General features: G+C 38.8%; 5 protein-coding genes across 5 annotated transcripts; 2 read left to right on the forward strand and 3 right to left on the reverse strand.

Annotated features, from left to right (window-relative positions):
- Positions 1-4,722: 4,722 nt before the first annotated feature.
- LOC128718220 (ninjurin-2-like) lies at positions 4,723-5,330 on the forward strand. The gene is made up of 3 exons (XM_053811887.1): positions 4,723-4,812; positions 4,885-5,070; positions 5,145-5,330. Exons 1-3 carry the CDS (start codon positions 4,723-4,725, stop codon positions 5,328-5,330), a joined length of 462 nt encoding a protein of 153 aa, XP_053667862.1.
- A 1,280-nt stretch (positions 5,331-6,610) lies between these two features.
- On the reverse strand, positions 6,611-8,864 carry LOC128707638 (transcriptional adapter 3). The gene is made up of 4 exons (XM_053802597.1): positions 8,552-8,864; positions 7,801-8,485; positions 6,844-7,240; positions 6,611-6,775 (listed from the first exon to the last, which is right to left on the reverse strand). Exons 1-4 carry the CDS (start codon positions 8,811-8,813, stop codon positions 6,611-6,613), a joined length of 1,509 nt encoding a protein of 502 aa, XP_053658572.1. The 5' UTR covers positions 8,814-8,864.
- A 1,047-nt stretch (positions 8,865-9,911) lies between these two features.
- On the reverse strand, positions 9,912-10,660 carry LOC128707803 (uncharacterized). Its single transcript, XM_053802760.1, has 4 exons — positions 10,589-10,660; positions 10,354-10,514; positions 10,071-10,281; positions 9,912-10,004 (listed from the first exon to the last, which is right to left on the reverse strand). The coding sequence occupies exons 1-4, from the start codon at positions 10,658-10,660 to the stop codon at positions 9,912-9,914; spliced, it is 537 nt and encodes a 178-aa protein (XP_053658735.1).
- Positions 10,661-11,716: 1,056 nt separating this feature from the next.
- Positions 11,717-12,439, reverse strand: LOC128709759 (histone H1-like). Its single transcript, XM_053804777.1, has one exon. The coding sequence runs from the start codon at positions 12,437-12,439 to the stop codon at positions 11,717-11,719; it is 723 nt and encodes a 240-aa protein (XP_053660752.1).
- A 2,407-nt stretch (positions 12,440-14,846) lies between these two features.
- Positions 14,847-15,572, forward strand: LOC128710398 (histone H1-like). Its single transcript, XM_053805452.1, has one exon. It carries the CDS (start codon positions 14,847-14,849, stop codon positions 15,570-15,572), a length of 726 nt encoding a protein of 241 aa, XP_053661427.1.
- Positions 15,573-16,005: the final 433 nt, after the last annotated feature.

Genomic DNA, 16,005 nt, shown 5'->3' on the forward strand with positions numbered 1-16,005 from the left:
TTCTCAAAAGCAATTTAATAAATATCTAGAACCCTAGCTCATCACCTACAACATAGACGATTTTACAACGTTGCAATACCACCATACCAATATTTCACCATATCAACAAGCACCTCTTTGCTACTGTTTGTGAATACCACGAACTGTATAGTGTACTGGCGAGCCAAAGGTTCCATCTCTGAAACAAATCATTCCTACTGATGACGCAGAACGGATCTCGATTCACGCATCTAGTGAAAGATGAGAAGTACAATATTGTACAATTTTGTTTTCATTCCGCTTTATATTTATTCATCCCGCAAGAGTGCCCTACTGCTGTTAAGACGGTTGCAAACATAAACCTGTGCTTCTTAGCGTAGGGCACAACCCGACGGATACAAACTGCCGGAAGAGAAAAAAAAAGAATCACACCCGCACAGACGAACCGTGGACGGTTCGGAAATGGAGACATTTGGGACATGTCATAAGAAAGACACAAGTCCTAGTTTGCGTGAAAGGACATCTCCCCAAAGGGAAGAAAATTTGCTTTCCCATGTACAGTGTCAGGCGGTGGCACCGCGTGGTCGATGTTTCTATTTCATGAATATATTTATTTCTCGTTGCAGCCGCTGGAGGGTTGGAAAACTTACTGCTGGAGTCGTGGTTTGGGTACTACTTAAGACAGAAACACATATCGCCTTTCCCCACTTCAAGAATCATTGTAATGAAAATAGCGTAAGGTTTGGTTTTGCGTCCGAACGCGGCATCACGCGTTATTTACGGACTTATCTTACTAATACTTTAGAGTGCGGTTTGTTTTGCGAAGGGGTTTTAAGCTTCGACGAGTGTGCACTAATTTGACTTACTGATATTTTACTATTGCTTTCAAGCGCTAATTGAACCTGATTTGAGTTGAATATTCGAAAAACAAAGATAACCGCCCAATTTACACCACCTTAAACCACCGGTTCCAGCGACTACAACAGCAATTGATAAATATGTTTCCCCTTTAACCTAATGCCACTTGAATCTCAATTCAGACTAATCGATTTGGGTTGCAGCAACCGAGAGAAGCAAGCTGATGTGATCGAAGCATGTGATTTCTATGCTCGGAAACATTCACGTACGGCCAAAGCTTAGCAGATGAAGCCCTGCCACTAGGGTTTTTTTCGGTGATTTCATTGAAATTGTATACCCTTGCTGAATGCTGAATCTAAGCTGATCTCACTAAACCCTCAGTGTTCTGAGAGTGCACACAATCTGAAAGTACTCCAGTACCTATTCACCTGGTTAACCTGGTAGCCTATGGAGCTTTCAACAGCCCCTAGTAGTTTGGAAAAATGCCAGTCGTGTGAGGAATCTTGTGCACTGGATGCTGCATTCGCACCTGGTTAATATTAGCGGCTAGATCTTTCGCTGCGGGTTGTTGAAATATTCCACGAACGTGTCGGCCAGAAGCTAAATTGCACGGCAAATGTCCATGGCATATCATGGCGCCAGATGTAGAATACATTTCCAAGAATTCGTTTTCCCATTGATAAGAATTTATTGATGGTGATATTTTTAAGCTTTACTGATTCCACGTTTGTTGATTTTTTTATTCGTTTTGAGAATGTGCCCAGAAAATATTGTTATTAATGTAAATAAGTAATATCAATCAATAAACCTTTTTGGAACTCAAAAATGTTAGTAATATTTCATGAAAAAACGTTGGCTTGTCACAAATGCAACCGATACTGTTTGACCACTGCAATCATCGTTTTTCTCACATTGTGACCTAGCAAGCTTTACCGGAGACTAAATGTTTTTTTTAAACAGTAAAAGCTTCGTAACTTCCGGTCGATCTAGTACAAAACGTAAGGGGGTGGAAGAACTACAGATAAATAAAAATAGTCTATAACGTTCATCCGACGTCGTTGTCGGACACTATGTCAACGCTCAAGGCAACCATTGCACCCGGGTGAGCACACCAGGATAGGGACAATTTTCCACAATAACGTTTAGGGCATCGTAACCGAGCAGCAATTGTAGGGATACATTCTCATTATGAAAATCTCGGATCACCGTCGCTGCCAGTGTTATCTTGTACAACATGTATTCCATCTAACGCTGCGTGATACTTTGTTTGACTGGGTTTGCTTTTGGTGTCCAACATCGGTCGCTACAAGCTGATCAATGACAATTACAGCAGTGACCCACATGAAGGAAACATTTCAATGGATAATAATCACAATAACCAAACTATAGTTGGATAATGTTGGGCTGGTCACATTGATTTTATTATTTTTAATGTATAAAGAAACCGCATAATCAGAAAATATAATGTCTACTTTATTTTTCTTTACTTTTCCTTGGTGCTAAATTTAATGAAAGCTTCAATTATAGCTTATTGAACACACTGTGGTTAACAAATTTAAAATTTAAGCCGTAATATTGAATTTTTCGAAAGGACTAAGAGTATATTACTAAAAAAAAGTTAATACTCGCAATAGTGTAACTAACAGATGGATGCAATTTACTTAAAGTATTTTCAACTGAACGTAAAACAAGTATTAAAAGCTTTCGTTAAAACAACCGTAACAAATATTTAAATAAGGAATTACTATAACATTAACTTAGTCCTTTGTCCGTTTACTAATCACTTCTAAAATTGTCACTCATTTATTTGAGGACCTTGTACTAATATCAATCTTCATAAATCAATAATTAGATAATCACAATCATCACAAAATCCTACAAATTTAACACAACTCATGGGATTTTAGCCAGTATGACAGATCAACTACCGCACTCCACTCCTCACGCACCCGTACACAAATTCCGTCAGTTAGAGCTGAGCTCCTCCCACTCGCGCGAAACATGCATTGCCTGAGTCCCTCTGAGGCAGTGCGTTTTAAGAACGATTTCGTTGCCCGAGTCGCTTTCAAGCAAAGCGGTTAAAGGGTTCATAAAGTTTACAATTCGAAGCATTAATAATGTAATTGAAACAAAAAATTTTAAATTATTATTTTAAAACAAAAGATGACTGAATGATGTAACAATTTATACATGAGTACACAGTAATGTTTCAATAGTGTCTTAAAAAAATAACAACAATCAGCGCTGGCACTGATACGAGAAATATTAAAACCGATTCGACCCTTGGGACAACCTTTTCAGAATGGTACAACAAGTTCTTTTAGTCTGCATCGCCATCTACCCACTCAATGGGATCGTTGAAATAGTTCAAGCAACTACAAGAAATCGCGAGAAGCTTTTTTGCGCATAACCACTAGTTTTCCTTCTCGTTCCTATAAAAGGTATAGCATCATGATGCATCTGAAATATATATGAAGCATTCACTTTGATTGTGCACGTCCACGTTTTTGCAGAGACGAAAACGAGAATACTAACAATGGCAACTCGCCGCCTTTGTGAAACAGAAACGATTAGTTCTATGGAGTTTGTTCTTTTTTCAAGCGCTTTTAAAATAGACAAATAACCAATGATATTCCTCAATAAAACAATTTTACATTATATAGAGAAAATAAATGATCAAAATCCGTTTTTATTAAATTAAATCATTACTAATAGACAACGGTCGACTGTCGACTAGAACAGAGCAGATGATACGTTATGTCATTTTTATTATACACTAATAACACAATAACATCAAAATAGTCGACATGAACATGCCAATTCGTTTTTAAACGTTTTTAAATTTTATAGGAAAACCTACAGCGCAACGTTTTCATTGACTGTGGATTGTAATGAACTGAAAGTGCAGGGTAAGAAAATTATAATTGTGCTGTAGAATATTGTCAAAATCCCAAAAGCTTAAACACGCAAATTGATTATAAAATTGTTTGAAAATTTTTAAACTTACTTAAACACGTTTCTGCTCTTACCGTTTATAATACTGAATTATATGTAAGTTCAGAAAGATATGGTCTGTATATGAAGAACACGCATGCACAGCGAGTAGCAGGAACTGTTAATCAGTCGAACTGGTTAACTATCCGAGGGTATCCCTAATTCGCACGGATTAATGAATACTGCGCTAATGTTCACTCACCAACTCACTACCGTACCCGAATAAAATACGTTTGCGATTACACTTTTGCAAACAGATGCAAACAGAAAGAAAAACAATCACAGGCGGTCAAAAAATCTTCTAAAATCCATTCAACAAATTAAACTAACCACATAGCAGTGGACTATCATTCTCCTTTGACAATTTGGGAAAACAACAACCTACCGACGCGACCCAAAAGACCGTCTTTTGAGGAACATGCGCAGTTTCTGCTGTGGCGAAAACATCCCTCTAGAACCGAATATTTCAAAAACGCATCACGGTTGACGTTCACTTTACTGTTCCACATGTTTTGCTTCGAACACTGCACTAATATTTCAAACCAACCGTTAAACTGCCGTTAGCGTTAAATTTACGCTAAATGTAAAATTACATTGTCCTCAATATTTTTGCTTTATTACGTTTATCAGTGACGATAGATAACAATTTAAAGTGTATGAAACCAAAACAGTGCAATTCCTTTGGCAGTCGGCATTCGTGGGCGTCAAGTATACGGGCTATCACGCTTTTGTTAGTTGTTCTCCAAAACATCATCTTTGAGACGCGTGACATTATCTTGGAAAGATAAGATTATATTGAAAAGGTTATTGAAAATATTTCATTGGGGACGCGTGCCTTCAGTAGGTAATTGAACAATTAGAGCAACAGACGCTACCGATAGAGAAGAAGGTATGGCAAACAATAAATTAGGAGAGCGATCCACCAAAGACCAAGATTCTGGGCGGCCTGTAGATAGCCCTGACATATCTGCGAAGGATATAGTAAGTAATTGAAGCACTAAGCAAACACTTACCACCAACTTCTGAATCAATTTCCAATTTCTCCCATTATAGTTTCAGAGCATCAAGGGTTTGAATCTTAACAGCTATGCAACTCGAAAATCGATTGCACAAGGCATGCTTGACCTAGCGCTACTCACAGCCAACGCTTCACAATTGAAGTACATTCTGACCGTGGGGGAGGCACATCAATTTTACCACTTTCTACTCGTCCTAATCATTGTATCGATTTCACTTCAGGTAAGATTGAGTTTAAGCGTTTCGATAGTACAGTTTTTTTTTTTTGTTTACAAAAGTTCTCGTTTCATCGTCAGATATTTCAAGCCTTGCTCATTATCGTTCTGGCCGTTGTTTTCGACATTAATAAGGTGGAAGAACAAAAGCGTTCCGATATCGTTAACAATGTATTAATTGCATTCACAGTGATCAGCGTGGTAGTGAACGTGATAATAAGTGCGTTTGATATGAAATCCCAGTCGGAGGTTTTGAAGCAAATCTAAGTCAAGTAAATCTATTTCTTCACATTTCACCTCTTACTTCGCCAATATAAAATAATTAATAAAAAATAGCGAAATTACGACGTGTTATCTATTCTGTTATTATGTTATCTATTTTTCTTATTTGGTTGTGCGTATGGTGCAAAATTATTAAACTATTACATAACAGTGTGAGTTTAGTAGTAATAGTAGTAGTAATTGCAGTAGTAGTAGATAGTATACATAACAGGATAAACTTGGAGCTGTATATTAACATAACAAAGACAACGCAAGGTGAGAAATGAGAACGTTTGGAGGAAAATCATCACAATTCATTAAAAGCATTACAATTCAAACGCCATCCTGCTCACCGTACAATACATATATCATGTCGACATGTGTTAATATATCGATTTGTCGTAATTAATGTTCATGCTAATTCGTTTACGGATACATTCCTCTGTGTTTTCGATCAAACTACATTCTCACAAAATTAAAACAATTACGCTCAAATTATAATTAGAACACTAACACAAAACATCGGTTCATCGTTTCTTATAACACAGCGGTACAACATGAACAATTTTGACGTTATTGCCGTATTAACAATTTTTGTAGTAAAAATTTTCGTACGTTGATTACGTATTATTATTGTTTATTTGTATTTATTATTATTTATTACGAAATAGATTACATGGACTCGCTTTTTTGTTATTCGTTTCCATCATACTATTGGTTTTTGCTTCGTTATTTTCCAGTTAAGAATTTTTCACAGTGCTAAGCCTATCTCATCAGCGTATGCAATCATTCGGATTGTTTATAGATGGTCCCTAAAGATTCAAAATTAAAATTACATACTTACACTTTTGTGAATTCCAGATTTTCTATTTTATCATGCTTCAGACGCTCAAAACATAAACATTTTACATTTACTTACATAATTTACTTTCAAATTAATGCACACGTATGATCTCTCTCTCTCTCTCTCTCTCTCTCTCTCTCTCTCTCTCTCTCTCTCTCTCTGTCTGTCTGTCTGTCTGTCTCTCTCTTCTTGGCGTAACGACCTTCTAAGGCCATTTCTGGCTTACTAGACTTAATTTTATCATGTAGCTGGATAGTCAGTCGGGGGATTAGTCCGGATGGGGTTTTTGACCAGTCATGTCGTGTGAAAACCGGCACCGCTACCAATACACAACCGGGCCGCCCCGACACATAAGATCAATTAATTAAAATTCACAAAGAAAATTTAATGAATCGTCTTCAATGTGCATTTTTGCATGCAATGTAATCTAGTAATTAATTAATTAGTTCGTAGTTCTCCCGAATGGACCATGCACAGGCATAAGTTCTAACTGATCTGATAAACGTTTTTGTTCCTCGGTTAACCGATAAACTTCATCTCTCTCTTGTTTGGTCAATGTTCGACGTTTAAGTCTCGCCGCAATCACCTTCTGATATGTGTCCATTATCTGAAATGACGAATAACAAGAGGTTGTAAGCCGAATCCAGCAAAATCAAACATATTTAAAACCTTTACCTCTTGATCAACCCGATCCAGCTTCCGTTTGACTTCAATTCGTTTCATTTCATCTTTTGCCATCGATTGAAGTTTACGGATTTCGTTCGAATTATATTCCGCTATAACTGCGAGCTCGGTTCGGACGCGGTTGATTTCGGAAAGAATTTCATCATCCTGCTGGCTTTTAGGCATGTCATCTGCATCGAGGATGCCCTGCTCGATTAACTCTCTGCGGAGCCTTCGCTCAATACTGATTCCATTTTTAAGCAATGCGACGGCACTGCGGGCATGGTTGCTGTGCGTTGCGTCTGAGCTACTGTTGCTGTTCTCGTTGCTACTACAGTCAGGATGTAGGTTCTCTTCCATCAATGCCGATACAAGTCTTTGAGTCAGAGGACCTGTGATCCCTTCTCCCCTGAAAGTAATAATAATACAGTAATACAGTAATAACAGTAATAAATTTAAAAAATTAAAATGAATTTTAAAGGACAGTAATAAATTTAAACCCACTAGCTACAATGTTTAGTAGATGGACTAACTGTTCAGATAAGCAGCATAAATCATTTTGGCAAATTTAAACCGCTGAAGTGGATTACAGAGCACTAAAACTGCAGTTAAACGTGCCTCCTTAAAGTTAATTGATTGGCACCGAATATGAAGAATGTGACCAAAACAGAACAATGTAGGTGAGCTAAGTTAGAAATTTGTTTAAGTAATCAATTAGGAATTAGGTTAAGTGAGATTAGATTTAAAGAATTGATAGATCAAGTATTGTACATGCGGAAGCATATTGCTGTGGTAGCATATTACTTTAATACGGGATACAGTTCAATGCATAATATTTCCCATTTTCTATTTCTTGTATTATTTTTTAAATCGTCTCATTTTGGGTATGATTTTTTTTTTAAGGGAATTGAATAGGAAGTTCGCGCTCTATCAAGGCTTAGAATACCAGATTGTGAGATATTTACTTACATTATTTTTTCTTTTTTGCTTGCATCACCGTTTGTCAGGGTTTTTGACTTAGATTTGGATCCAACCGAATTTGCTACACCATCCTGTTCCTCTTTTATATCATCTGCTGCCCATTGAGTGCTGTAATGCGGACCCAGTTCTGGTATGGGCGGAATCAGTGGCCCTGAATATTCCTCCAACAGATCATCCAATAGCTTTAAATCTTCGTGCGAAATCGGCATACAGTACGGTTCTACCGAGAGCCAAAATTTGTTGGGTGTATCATTTTTCGGCACAATCGGTTTCGTGCTTTCGCTGCTCAAATGTTGAAGATGATGATTCTGAGGCAGGAACGGAACCGCATCCATGCTGTCATCCGTATTTTGCGACGGTGCCGGAGATGGTGGCACAAGAGTGGACGAGTGCTTCATCTTTGATATCTTTATCTGATGACCAAACAACTTCCCGGCACTTTCTCTCAATTTCTGTTTCTCCTCCAAGCGCTTTCGCTTTCCCGGCGATGCAGGTGCTCGTTCCAAATGCTTTCCTTTACGTTCGCGACGCTCGTCTGCTTTGTCTATCGTTTCCAGTTCCGCTTTTAATACGCGAGATCGCAGTGCAACCGTAGACAGAAGCAACTCCAGTTCCAGTTGAATGGTATCCAAATCTTCTGCCGGTATCAACTCTTCCGTTGTATTCGCCAACGCTAGTCGAGGTACAAATAACACATGTGAGCATAAAACCAACAAAACAGGTGCATGCTACATCTTACCTACGGTATACTTTGGTAGCACTTTCGCGTTGTCCAAAGTTTTTATGTGCGGAAACAGTACGGACTGATCCGGAGACCCGGGCGACGGAATGCTCGTAATTAGTGACGGCTTTATCGGTGGAAGCTTACTACACCCTGGCCCAACACTGGCAGTGCTAGGAACGGATGACGCCCCGGCTGGTACACCACCGCCTCCAGAGGGAAAACTGGCCCGATTTTTGGATGATAATGAAATTCGCTTCAGCAAACCTTTATCCGTCATGATGCCGACTCCGAAAGTAGCACGACACGATCCAATTTGTTTACAAAAAGAACAACGCGTACACCAAATTATCCACAATATAGTTCTGCAACAGCCCTCACTAACACTATGGTACAAGTTTTGACTGTATGCGATTTCTTATAATTTCACAACATCATCCTGCCAGCAATTATATTAGCCGTTGATTTTCCGCTTAATCGCTTACAGTCCTTCTTGCAGTCAACGATTGCGAAATGAAACTCAAATCTTTGGTGCTAGACCCGCACAGATCCAAGCATCTAGGTACATTTTTCAGATCACCAAAGCTGCATTTTCTGCTGAACATAACCGCAAGTGTCAAACTAAACGCCAAAGTCTTATTAAAAATCAGGGGCTCTGGCAGGGTTGCCAGTTCATCCATTTCTAGCCATCTCTTTTTAGGAAATTATATTTTTATAATCATTATCGTTTTCGCAGTTCTTCGTCGTGGAATACATAATTCTTCCAATGTGTTTTATGATTACATCAATTGTATTTAGTGACTTAAATTAATTCAAATTATGAAATCAACGAGCGAAATATTTAACTCATTTAACTAACACTAATGGGAAAGCTAAAACGCAACTCATTTCAAATTTGTTTTCAAAAACGAGAAGTGTCGATTTAATTAAAAAAAACATCACTGTGTCTGCTCATTAGACGAAAACTGATTATTTACAGCGATCAAAAGAAACAGCGAACGGGAGTACAATTTTTATAGCGCTTTTTATATTCCTTAACAATATAGATTCGAAAGCTTCAAGTACATCCAGCTCGCTTCGATTTAATGCTTATCTGTTGTGGCATTCCTGCTTGTGTTCTTTTTTCAATTTACACTTTTTTATGCTCCGCTTACAAAATTTGATTATATGGCAATCTTAAGCCGACGATCAGAGCATTGTTAGTAATAAACAGCTGCATCTGAATATATCTCTATGTATGTTCATGCGTACATAAATTGTAATCGCCGATTACTCACAATCGAATGCGACAAACCAGCAGACATTTCACAAAGAAAACAGAAGACCAACACAGTATAACGTAAACATTATTTTACAAATTCCGCTTGACGGCGTAATATTATGGAATTCGGAAAGGTACCACAAGATTTTCCGTATGGGTCACCTTTATCTCCGATACAGCAACATTAGCTTTTTGTACCATACTTTTTATCTAAAATGAAAACATTATGGTGTATAGCAAATGGATTATTCATATTCATATTGTTGTTCTACATACCATGGCCAGATCGTCCGAGGCTATCGGTATGGAAGCTAACACCGGCTCTGGATTGGGTATATCCTTCAGCAGGCTTGAGTTCTCTGTCTGGTTCGGGTGGTTTACATTGCTCCACTGCTGCTGTAGACGCTGTGTGTACAGCTTGATACGGTCGTTATACTCACTAGCCTCTAGCTTTTGCGTATCCATTGCTGCCACATCTATGATATTTCTGCAACGAAATTAGAAACCATTTGAACACACCCTTATGCTGTAAAGCTAAAAGCAATGTATCGTCTCGTACTCAGAAGTTTCTTGTAAAATTTTTGCCAGCGCTGACTGTTCATCTTTCTTGGGTACTGAATTGGGATACTCCTGCGTATATGTATCATTGTCCCGACGCACTGCTGGACTATTACTAACAGGATCGGCTAGCAAATGAGTTCGTTCGCTTGGTTCGTTACCCTGGCAAACAAATACCAGAATTAGAAACAAAACAATTTGCAGTCAAACAATACAGCGCATCAAATGCCACCTACCTGAGTGGAAGAATCTTCTTGGCAAGTAAAACATCTGGAGGCATAACTCCACAGAGACCGGACACATTCCATTCTAAAGCCCTCTTCCTTTTTCGTTTCCCGATTGGTGCTTCTATGAATGATCGCTTCGTAATATGTGTGTTGAGCAATTGCTGCGAAATCAAAACGATGACGAAAATAGTCGAAGAGTGATAACCACTTCAATGAACAAGAAACGTAGTTCTGACACAGCCGTCATCTTGCCGTGTTTTGTTTTGATACGGGATGTTAGGTGGCCTTTACACGTATAAAGAAATTTTTTGAGCCCTAGCATGAGACGCTGTTGTATGCGATGTTTTTTTTCACATACCGTTTTCGATCGACTGTAGGATCACTTTTGTAAATTTCTGTAACTTGTATTATTTATTCTTCCGTAAGTTCTGAATAATTTTATGTGCGAGTGACATGCCAAAATTACTAATATATTTAAAAGGGCTTGGAATATCGGTACGTAATTAGCCAACCATTCTACGTTTTACACAATTGTTGAATGGATATTCGTAATATGGTTTACCTTCCACAAGCTGGGCAATCGGTAGTGTTGGTTTTTTGTTTTTATTACCAATTCCCAAATTTTCTTTGTACCAAATTATAAAAAATTGTCTTAAAGTAAACACTGCTTTCTATTTGCGTGGGAAGAAAATTTACAGGTATAGTACGCATTAAATGTATTACTACCTACAAATCCCGATTCTTCCATCCATCTCTTTCATCTTTCTTTCCATCAAACCATGGAAAACAGAAAATAATAGAAAATCCAACAGGTGCTTAGATACAGTTCAATAAGTTTATTTGCCCAACGTACAATGCTTAATGTGTAGCTCCTATCTTCCTTAAAATCAACATTTATGTACATCTTTTACGTTTAAGTTAGCGTTATCTTTATCAATAATTAAAAATTAACTTTGTAACTTCATTGGAGTTGAGATCAAGGAATCTTAGTGTTGCCAACCTTTGACCAGTTACGATTAAAACAAAAATAACCTTTCAGTAAATCAAGCTGTAGTCCTGAAAAGGACTGTTATAGGACACAAATCTGATGGCAGAGCACTACTAATGAACGCCTACCAACAATAGTAATCGCTGTTTTTACTTCTTGGCCGCAGTTGGCTTCTTGGCTACTGCCGCGGGCTTCTTCTTGGCGGGCGCAGCAGCCTTCTTCGGCTTTGGCGTCTTTGGCTTTGGTGCTCCCGTCTTCTTCGAGGGCTTGGTTGCCTTCTGCTTTGGGGCCTTCACTGCTTTCTTCGCAACCTTCTTCACTGCACCGGCTTTGGTGGCCGCTGCCGCCTTCGGTTTCTTGACAGCAGTTGCGGCCTTAGCCTTCTTAGCAGCCCCGCCGTCCGCCTTCTTGGTTGTTACCTTCTTCTTCTTCTCGCCAGCAGCCTTCTTGGCCACTGGCTTCTTCTTATCTCCTGCCGAGGCCGATTTCTTCTTCTGCACTGCAGCCTTCTTTTCCACGACGGGTTTTTTGGCCTCCGCTGACAGCTTGAACGATCCCGACGCTCCAACGCCCTTCGTCTGCACCAGCTTGCCACTGGTCACACCCGTCTTCAAAGCCTTCTTGATGAACGGTCCCAGTTTGGCTACATCAACCTTGTAGTTGGCCGACAGGTACTTCTTGATGGCCTGCAGTGAGGAGCCGTTGCGCTCTTTCAACGCCTTGATAGCAGCCACGATCATCGTGTTTACCGGAGGATGCGTCGCTGGCTTCTTTGGCTTTTTGGGGCCCGCGGCAGCTTTCGCTTTCTTCGGGGACTTGGCCACGGCAGCTGGAGCTGCTGCTGCTGGAACTTCAGTTAGTGTATCAGCCATTGTTGTCTGCACTACACACTTCGGTACGGTTCGCTTCGCTTTAAGATTGGTTTGTTTTGATTTGATTTGCGATTTCACTCACACCAATACGTTGTTTCACTTTTTCTAGACGCTTCACGTCATCAATAGGGTACTCGAATCCAAGATCCCGTAAGGAAAACTCTACTCATCTAACGTTCACTGTCATGGCGTCGTTGTATGACGGTTTTAAAATTACCTTTTCAAAATTCCACTTCAATCGCATTATTTTACTACTACACTGGATAATATAACTACTGATGTTCATGCTCAAGATATCCTGCTGTCTAAAAAAGGCCTTCGATAAGATGATGGAATTGGTTAAGTTGCTGTAAGCTGTAATGGAAATATGGAAAAGCACATTTTTCAATTGATGATCCCGATAATATTGTAAATTATAGCTATTTCATACATTTTCCCATGGTAAAAATGCATTTAAGCCGGTAGAACAACATCTACACTATTGGAAAAAACACGGTTATTTAAGCTACGATACTTTTTTCTATCATAAATCTACCATCTAGATTGTGACTATCGAACCTCCAACATCCCATTTTTAGCCAGCAGGATGGAGATAGTGAACAGGTTAATTTTATTTAAATTACGCAATTCTTAATATATTTTCCATAATTTGGAGTCTTTGGAATGCTGGAAAATTGGTTTTCTAAATAGAAAATATAGCAAATAAAGTAAAAAGCGCTATTTCACGATATTTTCATCGAACATCCATTTGCTTGCAATGGCTATGGTGGCGTCGTAGGGAATGTGAAAGAGGGTTAACGCTCAGCATGGATGAAGACAAAACTCAATAGAAAGGATGTATGATATTTTTAAGATATCATTTAATCATTATCATTTTATCATCTAATGATTTTTTAAGTCAATGAAATGAACATATTATACTTAACAATTAATTTATCTATGTTTATTAAGATTAAGTTATTTTTCATCGAACATTCTACCATTTATCAACTAGAACATATAAAGCATCAATGATACGTGCATAGTTTTCGATTATATTTTTGGAATAATTAAATAAAGTTATAACAAAGTTTTATTACTATTAAAAGACATAAAAAATACATATGAACAACAGTTTCAATATATCGTAAACATGAAAAACATGTAGAACCTAAATAATTCTTTCATGATGATAAATACCTCACAAACGCGTATTGCTTAATGGCCTAGTTTCGGATTGGTTATGCGTTAGCTTATCATGTGCTATTCCCTCAAAATTATTTATAGTTAACAATACATTAGTGGATTAATTAAATAAGAATGAACTGTAATATCTTGAAAACACGTTATCAAAACTAAACTACGTAGTTAATTGGTGCTCTCATCCACAAAAATAGTTAATGTGTTATACAGTAAGTACTATCATATCAAAGAATCAATAATCCAAGATTGTTTTCAGTAAACTATGTTTGACTCAGGGCCTTATTTAGGATGTTTAAACAAATAACAATGTCACAATGAAAATTTGAATTAATATAAATTTGATTACAAATGATAACACAAATAAAATATCTTTTAAATCAAAGAACGACTACCTATGCCATCCGGCATAGCGATCACAAAGCGCCCCAACGAAGCAACGCAATTGTACTACGACGCCACCATAGCCATTGCAAGCAAATGGATGTTCGATGAAAATATCGTGAAATAGCGCTTTTTACTTTATTTGCTATATTTTCTATTTAGAAAACCAATTTTCCAGCATTCCAAAGACTCCAAATTATGGAAAATATATTAAGAATTGCGTAATTTAAATAAAATTAACCTGTTCACTATCTCCATCCTGCTGGCTAAAAATGGGATGTTGGAGGTTCGATAGTCACAATCTAGATGGTAGATTTATGATAGAAAAAAGTATCGTAGCTTAAATAACCGTGTTTTTTCCAATAGTGTAGATGTTGTTCTACCGGCTTAAATGCATTTTTACCATGGGAAAATGTATGAAATAGCTATAATTTACAATATTATCGGGATCATCAATTGAAAAATGTGCTTTTCCATATTTCCATTACAGCTTACAGCAACTTAACCAATTCCATCATCTTATCGAAGGCCTTTTTTAGACAGCAGGATATCTTGAGCATGAACATCAGTAGTTATATTATCCAGTGTAGTAGTAAAATAATGCGATTGAAGTGGAATTTTGAAAAGGTAATTTTAAAACCGTCATACAACGACGCCATGACAGTGAACGTTAGATGAGTAGAGTTTTCCTTACGGGATCTTGGATTCGAGTACCCTATTGATGACGTGAAGCGTCTAGAAAAAGTGAAACAACGTATTGGTGTGAGTGAAATCGCAAATCAAATCAAAACAAACCAATCTTAAAGCGAAGCGAACCGTACCGAAGTGTGTAGTGCAGACAACAATGGCTGATACACTAACTGAAGTTCCAGCAGCAGCAGCTCCAGCTGCCGTGGCCAAGTCCCCGAAGAAAGCGAAAGCTGCCGCGGGCCCCAAAAAGCCAAAGAAGCCAGCGACGCATCCTCCGGTAAACACGATGATCGTGGCTGCTATCAAGGCGTTGAAAGAGCGCAACGGCTCCTCACTGCAGGCCATCAAGAAGTACCTGTCGGCCAACTACAAGGTTGATGTAGCCAAACTGGGACCGTTCATCAAGAAGGCTTTGAAGACGGGTGTGACCAGTGGCAAGCTGGTGCAGACGAAGGGCGTTGGAGCGTCGGGATCGTTCAAGCTGTCAGCGGAGGCCAAAAAACCCGTCGTGGAAAAGAAGGCTGCAGTGCAGAAGAAGAAATCGGCCTCGGCAGGAGATAAGAAGAAGAAGCCAGTGGCCAAGAAGGCTGCTGGCGAGAAGAAGAAGAAGGTAACAACCAAGAAGGCGGACGGCGGGGCTGCTAAGAAGGCTAAGGCCGCAACTGCTGTCAAGAAACCGAAGGCGGCAGCGGCCACCAAAGCCGGTGCAGTGAAGAAGGTTGCGAAGAAAGCAGTGAAGGCCCCAAAGCAGAAGGCAACCAAGCCCTCGAAGAAGACGGGAGCACCAAAGCCAAAGACGCCAAAGCCGAAGAAGGCTGCTGCGCCCGCCAAGAAGAAGCCCGCGGCAGTAGCCAAGAAGCCAACTGCAGCCAAGAAGTAAAAACAGCGATTACTATTGTTGGTAGGCGTTCATTAGTAGTGCTCTGCCATCAGATTTGTGTCCTATAACAACAGTCCTTTTCAGGACTACAATTTGATTATCAAAAGATACGACGGCTTAATTCTTTCGATGCTGTGCTGGGAATGTCTCGGTCGAAGGCCTTCATAAAGGCAGTAATGTGTACAGATGGGCTGTGCCTGGATTGACTTGGGTTGGGATACATCGTGTTTTCACTAAAGTAGAAAAAAAGACTAATTGGGCAAAATGTTACACTTATGTGCAACATTGGCCTTAATAACTAACCTTATTCGGTTTATGTACTATGCTAAAATGGGCAATTCGGTTTGATTTAGGCAATATTCAATAATTACGTAATAGTCGTTGGCGGTAAACGGTATTTATTTCAATATAATAGTATAGGAAGAGGACAGTT

The sequence above is a fragment of the Anopheles marshallii genome, chromosome 2 (genome assembly GCF_943734725.1).
Source record: "Anopheles marshallii chromosome 2, idAnoMarsDA_429_01, whole genome shotgun sequence".
NCBI classification, from domain to species: Eukaryota; Metazoa; Arthropoda; class Insecta; order Diptera; family Culicidae; genus Anopheles; species Anopheles marshallii.

Bases quoted from the DNA above. Each gene is read 5' to 3' on its own strand.
- LOC128718220 (XM_053811887.1), top strand. From the start codon at position 4,723: ATGGCAAACAATAAATTAGGAGAGCGATCCACCAAAGACCAAGATTCT. The intron at 4,813-4,884 runs GTAAGTAATTGA...CTCCCATTATAG, and splicing joins ACATATCTGCGAAGGATATA to TTTCAGAGCATCAAGGGTTT. The intron at 5,071-5,144 runs GTAAGATTGAGT...TTTCATCGTCAG, and splicing joins TTGTATCGATTTCACTTCAG to ATATTTCAAGCCTTGCTCAT.
- LOC128707638 (XM_053802597.1), bottom strand. From the start codon at position 8,813: ATGACGGATAAAGGTTTGCTGAAGCGAATTTCATTATCATCCAAAAAT. The intron at 7,241-7,800 runs GTAAGTAAATAT...TATTACTTTCAG, and splicing joins AGCAAAAAAGAAAAAATAAT to GGGAGAAGGGATCACAGGTC. The intron at 6,776-6,843 runs GTAAAGGTTTTA...TCGTCATTTCAG, and splicing joins TGGATCGGGTTGATCAAGAG to ATAATGGACACATATCAGAA.
- LOC128707803 (XM_053802760.1), bottom strand. From the start codon at position 10,660: ATGGAATGTGTCCGGTCTCTGTGGAGTTATGCCTCCAGATGTTTTACT. The intron at 10,515-10,588 runs GTAGGTGGCATT...TTTGTTTGCCAG, and splicing joins AAGAAGATTCTTCCACTCAG to GGTAACGAACCAAGCGAACG. The intron at 10,282-10,353 runs GTACGAGACGAT...ATTTCGTTGCAG, and splicing joins ATTTTACAAGAAACTTCTGA to AAATATCATAGATGTGGCAG.
- LOC128709759 (XM_053804777.1), bottom strand. From the start codon at position 12,439: ATGGCTGATACACTAACTGAAGTTCCAGCAGCAGCAGCTCCAGCTGCC.
- LOC128710398 (XM_053805452.1), top strand. From the start codon at position 14,847: ATGGCTGATACACTAACTGAAGTTCCAGCAGCAGCAGCTCCAGCTGCC.